Source organism: Carlito syrichta, unplaced genomic scaffold, assembly GCF_000164805.1.
Source record: "Carlito syrichta isolate Samal-C Ts95f unplaced genomic scaffold, Tarsius_syrichta-2.0.1 Scaffold14111, whole genome shotgun sequence".
Taxonomy (NCBI): domain Eukaryota; kingdom Metazoa; phylum Chordata; class Mammalia; order Primates; family Tarsiidae; genus Carlito; species Carlito syrichta.
This window is the reverse complement of record NW_006958207.1, coordinates 1-8,743: the sequence shown is the minus strand read 5'-3', so window position 1 is coordinate 8,743 and position 8,743 is coordinate 1. Positions and strand designations below refer to the sequence as shown.

At 48.2% G+C, this 8,743-nt stretch overlaps 2 protein-coding genes across 2 annotated transcripts; both read left to right on the top strand.

Annotated features, from left to right (window-relative positions):
* The first annotated feature begins 239 nt into the window (after positions 1–239).
* On the top strand, positions 240–905 carry LOC110595553 (keratin, ultra high-sulfur matrix protein-like). Its single transcript, XM_021711834.1, has one exon. The coding sequence runs from the start codon at positions 240–242 to the stop codon at positions 903–905; it is 666 nt and encodes a 221-aa protein (XP_021567509.1).
* Positions 906–7,295: 6,390 nt separating this feature from the next.
* Positions 7,296–7,814, top strand: LOC110595544 (keratin-associated protein 5-2-like). The gene has a single exon (XM_021711806.1). The coding sequence runs from the start codon at positions 7,296–7,298 to the stop codon at positions 7,812–7,814; it is 519 nt and encodes a 172-aa protein (XP_021567481.1).
* Positions 7,815–8,743: the final 929 nt, after the last annotated feature.

Below are 8,743 nucleotides of genomic sequence, written 5' to 3'. Positions count from 1 at the left end.
TGAGGAAGTGGCCAAAGTTAGACTCAGAAAGCGAGTGTGGGATCAGGCCAGTGAGAACCCCGTGACCAGCAAACAAACAACCGCCTCCAGGAAGTATCGTCAACAGCCATGGTGATGTGACCCAGTGCTGAGTGACCCAGGCAGGATATAAAGGCCTCGTGGGCACAGAGGTCTCCATACCCACACACCGCACTCTCCGCCTGCTCCTCTACCCGTTCCACTCTCAATCCACCAGAACCATGGGCTGCTGTGGCTGTTCCGGAGGCTGTGGCTCCGGCTGTGGGGGCTGTGGCTCCGGCTGCTGTGTGCCCGTCTGCTGCTGCAAGCCCGTGTGCTGCTGTGTGCCTGTCTGCTCCTGCTCCGGCAGTGGCAAAGGGGGCTGTGGCTCTTGTGGGGGCTCCAAGGGGTGCTGTGGCTCTTGTGGCGGCTGCCAGTCCAGCTGCTGCCAGCCCGTGTGCTGCTGTGTGCCAGCCTGTTCCTGCTCCGGCGGTGGCAAAGGGGGCTGTGGCAGCTCTGGGGGCTGCAAGGGGGGCTGTGGCTCCTGTCAGTCCAGCTGCTGCCAGTCCAGCTGCTGCCAGCCCGTGTGCTGTTGTGTGCCTGTCTGTTCCTGCAAAGGGGGCTGTGGCTCCTGTGGGGGCTGCCAGTCCAGCTGTTGCACACCCAGCTGCTCTCAGTCCTGCTGCTGCCAGTCCAGCAAAGGGGGCTGTGGCTGTTCTGGGGGCTGCAAGGGGGGCTGTGGCTCTTGTGGGGGCTGCCAGTCCAGCTGCTGCCAGCCCGTGTGCTGCTGTGTGCCGGCCTGTTCCTGTTCCAGCGGTGGCTCCAGTGGGGGCTGCGATGGCGGCTGTGGCTGCTGCCAGCCCAGCTGCTGCAAACCCTGCTGCTGTGTCCCTGTTTGCTGCCAGTGAACGGTCTGAGGTTCTGAACGGGGGCCTCGCTGAGTCCTGCCGATCCAGGCTTCCCAAACTGTGACCCATCCTTCATGCCCTCCCCCGCCACACCCGAGGGCCCGTTTCCCCACATGGAATGAGGCCATACTGGGCTGCCTGCTCCCAGGCGAGGCCTCACCGATGTCCACTGCCTCCGAACCATGCTCTCCCCATCTGCTGTGTCGGACTTGCCCCTCAAGCCCTACCACAGTCTTGCCGGGGCCCTCGGGGTGAGCTCCTGACCCTGTGCAGTCCTGCCTTTTCGGGCCAGGAGAGTCGAGCATGGGCGATCCACTTCGGGCCTGGAGGGAGGAGGGAGGTCCTGGGAGCGGCTTTGCGAGTCCAGGCCTCTGCTGGTCTTAATTGAATGTTGCAGCCAATAAAACATCGAAACCACAAACTGACTCCCACGTCTCGCTGATTTCTGTTGTTCTCCACTGTGTCTGCTGTTCTGTTCTTGCTATGTTCATCCTGAAGGGACTGGGGTGATGTGGTGGAAGGTGTTGGGACGGAGCAGTGGATGGGATTAGTGGGAGTTTAAATGTTCCTTTAAAAAATGCATGAACCTGAAGGCAGCATTAGAAACTCTCCACAATAATTCACAGAGAGAAAAGACAATAAAATTTCTGAAAGTAGAATCAATGATCTGCAGATAGTGCAGTCTGTCTATTAGACTGGTACTGGGATTCAGCAGAGTAAAAAAAGAGAAATAAAAAATTAGAGACATGGCCCCAAATGCTCTAATACTCTTGATAATGGTAAATACACAGTGAAAATAAATTCAATGAAATGTAAGCGTGAAAGCACAGTCTAATTAAATTTCTCAAAAGTAGCTGTCAGGAGAAAATCACAAAGGCAGCTGGAGGAAGAATAAGCCCAAAGAGGTGCGGAAGAAGCATAAGGCACCCACAGATGTCCTGGAACAGCCACACAGAAAACAGGCAGTCCGCATCTTTAAACACTAAAGGAAAAAAAAAGCACTGTCCACCTCGAATGTTCTACCCAGCAACAATCTCTTTCAAAATACAAGTGACCAGGACTTTACAGACACACAATAGTTGAATCCAGCACCATCCAATTCAAATTTCCCGAAATGACAATAGAGGAAATTTGGAGTTACACAAAACGACAAAGTGCATTGAAATTTTAATTATGGGGATTGATATGTAAGAACTTTTCTTACGATTCAAATGTGTTAGAAATAGAATGACCTGTTTAAACAAACCAATGACGATGTAGTGATGGGTTATAATATGTGATCATAAAATGTATGTCAAAAATGGGATAAAGGCGTAGAAAGGATGGATGGAAGTAGATTATTGTAAATGGACTCAACTCTGTGTGGAGTGATACAACAATACTTGTAAGCAGACCCAGCTCAATTAAAGACATATCCCTTAAAAGTTTCAACCGTATATTTTGTTTCTTTTGAATTCAACGGAGGCTTCTGCTTCTGCCAAGAGGGAAAGATAGGGGCCAGTTTCACATTAAAAAAATCAATCAATGGAATCCACCATGTCAATAATTCAAGAGAAAGCGCCTATGTTCATCTCAATGTATGCATCCACTCTTGACAAAATCTCTCAGAATACCAGGGATAGAAAACCATTTCCTCCAGTTGATAAAAATCCTCTTGGAGAAGACTTCAGCCAAGATCATCCCTCACTGTGTAAGACCAAATGTTTTCACATAAGATCAGCAACAAGAAAAGGATATCGGCTCTCACTACTCCTGTTCAATGCTGCACTGAAGGGCCTGGCCAGCCTAGTAAGAAACAGAGCTAAGAGTCGTGATAAGTAGCAATTCTTTAAAGATCTAGAAATTGACCTTGCAAACACTCCAGCAATCCTCCTTCTGTGAATGTGCTGGAGGAACTTAAACCACTCTTCCAAAAAGACACCTGCACACGCATGTTTTTTGTAGCTCTATTCACAATAACAAAAACATAGAACCAACTTTGCTGCCCACTGATACAGGGCTGGGTTTTAAAATGTGGTATATATACTTGAAGGAATATTATGCAGCCACAAATAAGGACAATATTATGGACTCTGCAGCAACTTGGATCTATTTAGAGTCTATAATACTCAGTGATCTCTCACTGCAACAAAGAACGGAGTACCACGTGTTCTCACTCATAAGCAGACCCTGAACATTTACTATAATCTACAAGAAAGGGATTGGCAGTAGCCAGAAACTGCCAGGGGTGGGAGGGAGGGGACACATAACATTAATAAGGGCACCTGATCTCAAACCAGGTGAAGTGGGGAACCAAAGGGAGACCAAACTTTACCTGTACGATGACCACGTGTATACCTAATACTGAATTGTACCCCACATCTTTCAAATAAAAATAAATATAAGCAAAAGAGAGAGGGAAAAAACAGAAATTCAACAGGTATGCAGATTGGAAAGGAAAAAGTAAAACTATCCTTTAGCGACATAATATTATCTGTAGAAGATTCCAAGGTGTCTATTAAAAGCATCTAGAAAAAATAATTCAGCAAGGTTAGCGAATACAAACACAACATACAAGAATAAATTGTATTTTTATTTTTGGGGTCAGAATCTCACTCTGTTGGCCAGGTTGGAGGGCAGTGGCACGCTCATGGCCACTGGAGGTCGACATTCTTTCTGGGCTTAGGCAATCCTTGTCTCAGCCTTCCTAGTAGCTCAGGTTTGCACCACCATACCCATCTAATTGTTTTTTGATTTGTTGTACAGACGAGGTCTCACTAAGTTGCCCAGGCAAGTCTCGAACTCATGAGCTCAGGCAATCCTCTCACTTCTGCCTCTCAAAGTGCTGGGATTACAGGCGTGAATCACCATACCCATCTGCTATTTCTACATACTAAGAACGAACTCTAGAAAATAAAATTCTAAAGAGCATAAAGTGATTGGAAAAAATGTTAACAGAATATGGGCATGACATGTATATTAAGATCTCCAATACATTGGTGAGAGAAACTTTAAACTCCAGAGTAAATGGAGAGATATATTGTATTCCTGAAGCGGAGCGACGAGGGTTGCTACGATGTCATTTTTCCTTACATGGACTTATGGATGCAGCAAGATGCTATCAACTCATAAATGGATGCTTTTGTTGAGATTGACAAGTGGTTCTAAAATTTGCTGAGAAAAGTAAAGGAATTGAAAAAACTAAAACACTCCTAAAAGAGAAAAATGCAGTTGTCGGCCTCTCCCTACCTGACTTCCAAACTTCCTGAAATGTTTCAGTGACTGGATGTTGTCTTGGCATTAGGAAGAGGCGTGTGGATCTGTGGAACAGAATATAGAGACAGACTCAACAGATATTTCAATGGATTTCCTTTCAGGATTTTAGTGGGATAAGGAAGGCAGCTTCATCAAATACGGCTAACACCACTGGATAAATGCATGGAAAACCAATCTCAACTTCCACCTCACTCTGCACACAAAAATTAGTTGGAGATCCATCATAGAAGTCGTCATAGAGACCAGAACTCTAATATTCTAACACCCAGGGGACTTCTCAGAGTGGTCAAAAAAGAGCACTAACCATTAGGATGAGAAAGTTAACATAAATTTAAAAGTCAAATACTTTTTCCTATCAAAGAAGTTAAGATCATAATGAGGCAAAGCAGGAGACACAAAAATCTGACAGATAGATAAGGACATACTTGATAGATATAAAAAGATATAGATCAAGATAGAGAAGATATAAAGATAGACGATAATACAGATACGGATGTGTATGGCAAAGCACTTTATGCAGCCTGAATTTATGAAGACCTCCAACACATCAACAACAAAGACAGGAACAAAATGGGCAAAGCATTTCACAAAACTTTTAATAAGAGAGATATATCCGTGGGCAATAAGCACATGAAAAGAACCTCACAGGCATTAGTCATTTCGAAAAGCAAGTCAAAATCAGCAGGAGATGGGATTGCCCACCCCGCTGCTCACGTTTCAAAGCCAACGCAGCCATGTTACCAAAGGCCACTGACACTCCCAGACGTCACTGGGGAGGGTCGACTGGAGAAAACCACTTTGGAAATTGTCAGTTTCTTACGATGTTAAACATACACTGGCCTGCCGTCTAGCGAGTCCGAGTCCTAGATACTTAACAAAAGAAACGAAAACATGTCCGCAAAAGGGCCTTATGCGAATGACGGCCTCCCCACTTATACCGAGGCTGGGTCTGCACTGTCTCCCGTGTCCCCGAACCGCGGTCTGGCTGACTTAGCGGATCTGCGTTTCATCCGCACGCTGAGCAGCTCAAGCCTTTCTCTCCTGCCCACGATTCGAGTTCCTGCCACCGCTATGCTGCCCCTGCCCCCGAGCCCGGTCCCCCGCTCTGTAGTGACTCTTGTGTTCCGCCATCTCCCCAGGCCTCCGGGGTCCCTTCATGAACTGATTCTAGACTCCACCGTGTCGTCTGTGGGCCCTATTGGAGTTAGGATGGCGCATTTCAGGTTTGCGGTGTGACTCAGCCACTCGGGAAAGCTACTTTTGCTTCCCGATGCCGTCCGTGTCGCTGGAATAACGTGTCTTCTTCCCTGGTTTCCTGGCTTCCTCCCTCCCACCTGCCTTCCTCCCTCCCCCTTCCCTCCTTCTTCCCACCTTCCTTCTTGCCTATTTCTCCTTTCTCCATTTCGTTTCTACTTTCTTTCTTTCCTCCTTACTGCTTTCCTCTCTTTCTTCTTCCTTCCGCTCCTTCCCTCCTTCCCTCTTCTCTCTCTGCGTCCTCCCTTTTACTCTCATTTCTGCCTTCCTTGTTTCTTCTTTCCGTCCTTCCTTTCCTACTGTTGTTCTTCTGTTCCTTCCTTCCTTCCTTCCTCCATTTCTTTCTCCTCACTTATTTTGCCCCTTCCTTCTGCCTTCTACCCTTCCTTCTTTTTTCTCCTTTTCTCCCTTATTTCTCTTCTTCCTTCCTCTTTCCCTCTTCCTTCCATCTCCCCCTCCCTCTTCTACTGTAATAGTGCTCCGTTGTATAGTTTTTGGAGCATCTCCTTCTCTCTTTCTCAGCTTTGGACAATCCTATCTAGATTTTCTACTTGTGTGGAAACAAGTTGAGATGCTCTGGCTCCCTTTGCCCAGTGTCTGGGAACAGAGCCCCCAGGCCCAGCCTAGAGGGTGGCACCAGCTGCTGGATTCGCTTCTGGGGTAGCCGCAGGCATGGCTGGCGGGGGCAGAGCCTTGTCAGCAGCCTGGCTCGGACTCACGGCCCAGGTCTTGTGGAAGGTGGCCACCTAGGTGCGCTCCAGCTGGTCAGGAGGGGTAAGCTGCAACCCTGCAAGGCCGCACCCCTGATCTTTGTTTCTGGGGAGAGAGCTTAAGCCCACAGAGTGGGCACCACCCTCTCTGGTGTTTCACTCAGGCTTCTGTCTCCACATTCCTCGTGACATGGCATTTCCTGGAACGATGATGTCTCTCCCTCCAATTTCAGACAAGACGAGGCCTTTCCCCCAAGTTGTAGAGACCCTCATTTTCATACCATCTCGTAGGCCAGGCAGAAAATCAAATGACAATTAAGATGAGGGGAAAGTGGCTTTTACAAATGTCTTGGACTAAACTCCCAGGAAAACACACATGGAAAACAAAGTACATTGTGTGATCACAAAGAATGTGATTCCTCCATAGCGAATAGCTTTTAAAACAATGACAACAAGTCAAAGAAAGTATACCTTGCCATAGAGTAAAAAGATCACCCTCATTCATAACTAATTAAATAAATCCACAATAGGACAATGAGCGAGACACTCTTGCCGTCCCCAAAACTCACGATGATGTGAACAATACAGGATTCTCACTGCTGAGATGCTGAACATGGAGGACCCAAGAGTCACCAGCACCTGATGTCTTCAAGTCAGGAAGGGGAAGATTAACAGAGGCGCATGCAGGTGTCAATGCAGAATGAGGTCAGAGCGTGTGTGTTCAATTCAGCCTCTTAACGACACAGAGAAAAGTCAGGAAGAAACAACCCGGGTGGACACAGAGCCCACAGTTCAAGGACATCTATTTGCACAGGTGGAAAGACAAGACGGGGAGAAACCACCCACATGGTCTTGGTGGAAATGCGTCTTCTGCCTGGCACATGCAGAAATTGGAAGGCGGGTGACCAAGTGAAGGTGAGAGTCTAATCATGAGGAAGTGGCTAAAGATTGACGTTAGCAAGTGAGTAGTTTTGCATCAGGCCACTGAGAACCCCACGTCCAGCAAACCAATAAGCACTTTGAGGAAATACCGTAAACAGCCCTGGTGACGTGACCCAGTGGTAAGTGACCGGGCAGGATATAAAGGCCCTGTGGGCATAGGAGAGCCCAAACCTGATCACTTCTATCTCCACCTGCGCCTCTACCTGTTCCACTCTCAACCAACAGAACCATGGGCTGCTGTGGCTGTTCCGGAGGTTGTGGCTCTGGCTGTGGGGGTTGTGGCTCCAGCTGCTGTGTGCCCGTCTGCTGCTGCAAGCCCGTGTGCTGCTGTGTGCCGGCCTGTTCCTGCTCCAGCGGTGGCAAAGGGGGCTGTGGCTCTTGTGGGGGCTCCAAGGGGGGCTGTGGCTCTTGTGGCTGCTGCCAGTCCAGCTGCTGCCAGCCCGTGTGCTGCTGTGTGCCAGCCTGTTCCTGCTCCAGCTGTGGCTCTTGTGGGGGCTCCAAGGGGGGCTGTGGTTCCTGCGGGGGCTGTAGCTCCTGTGGGGGCTCCAAGGGGGGCTGTGGGTGCTGTCAGTCCAGCTGCTGCAAGCCCTGCTGCTGTCAGTCCAGCTGCTGCAAACCCTGCTGCTGTCAGTCCAGCTGTTGCCAGTCCAGCTGCTGCAAGCCCTGCTGCTGTCAATCCAGCTGCTGCAAGCCCTGCTGCTGCCAGTCCAGCTGCTGCGGCCCCGTTTGCTGCCAGTGCAAGATCTAAGGCTTTGAACTTGGGGCCTTGTGAGTTCTGAAGATCCAATCAATCCAATCTGTGACCTGTCCTTCATGACTCACCCCAGACCACAACTGAGGGCCCATTTTTCCATATGGAACGAAGCTGGATTCAGCTACCAGCTCCCAGGAGAGGCCATGCTGATGTCCACTGCCTCCTAATTCTCTTCCCTAGTCAGCTGTGTCTCACTTGCCCCTCACATCCTTCCTTGCCTTCGCTGGGGCACTCAGGACTGCGTTCCTGACACTCTGCAGTCCTGCTTTTTCAGGCCGGGAGGGTCTGAGCACGGGTGATCCACTCAGGGCCTGGAGCGTGGAGGGAGGTCTTGGAGTGACTTTGCATGTCACACACTCTCCTTGTTCTTAGTTGTATGCCGCAGACAATAAAACATCAGAACCACAAACTGACTTCTACGTTTCACTGATGTCTGTCGTTCTCTGACCATGCCTGCTGTCTGTTTAGGTTATGGTTCAATCTAATAGGATGGCATGATGTGGTGGAGGGTGCTGGGATGGAACACTGGGGAGGGTGAGTGGTAGATTAAATATTTCTTTTGAAAACACATGAGCCTTGAAGACAGCATCAGAAACTATCCAGAATAATTAAGAGCGAAAAAAGCAATAACATATCTTAAAATAGAGTCAGGGACCTGTAAATACTTCAGTCTGTCTAATACAGTGATAGTAGGATTTGGCAAATTAAGAAAGAGACAAAGAAATTTAAAGATATGGCACTATATTCTCCAACACTCCTGAAAATGGTGTATCCACAGTTAAATAAGTTCTCAACAAATTTTAACAAGTAAAACATAAAGGAAAAACATGAAAGCAACACACAATTAAATTTCTCAAAACTAGCAATCAAGAGAAAATTATAAAAGCAGATGGAGAAAGAATAAGTCCAATGAGGTGGTGGCA

Excerpts from the sequence above, each read along its gene's own strand:
- LOC110595544 (XM_021711806.1), top strand. The coding sequence starts at position 7,296 with ATGGGCTGCTGTGGCTGTTCCGGAGGTTGTGGCTCTGGCTGTGGGGGT.
- LOC110595553 (XM_021711834.1), top strand. The coding sequence starts at position 240 with ATGGGCTGCTGTGGCTGTTCCGGAGGCTGTGGCTCCGGCTGTGGGGGC.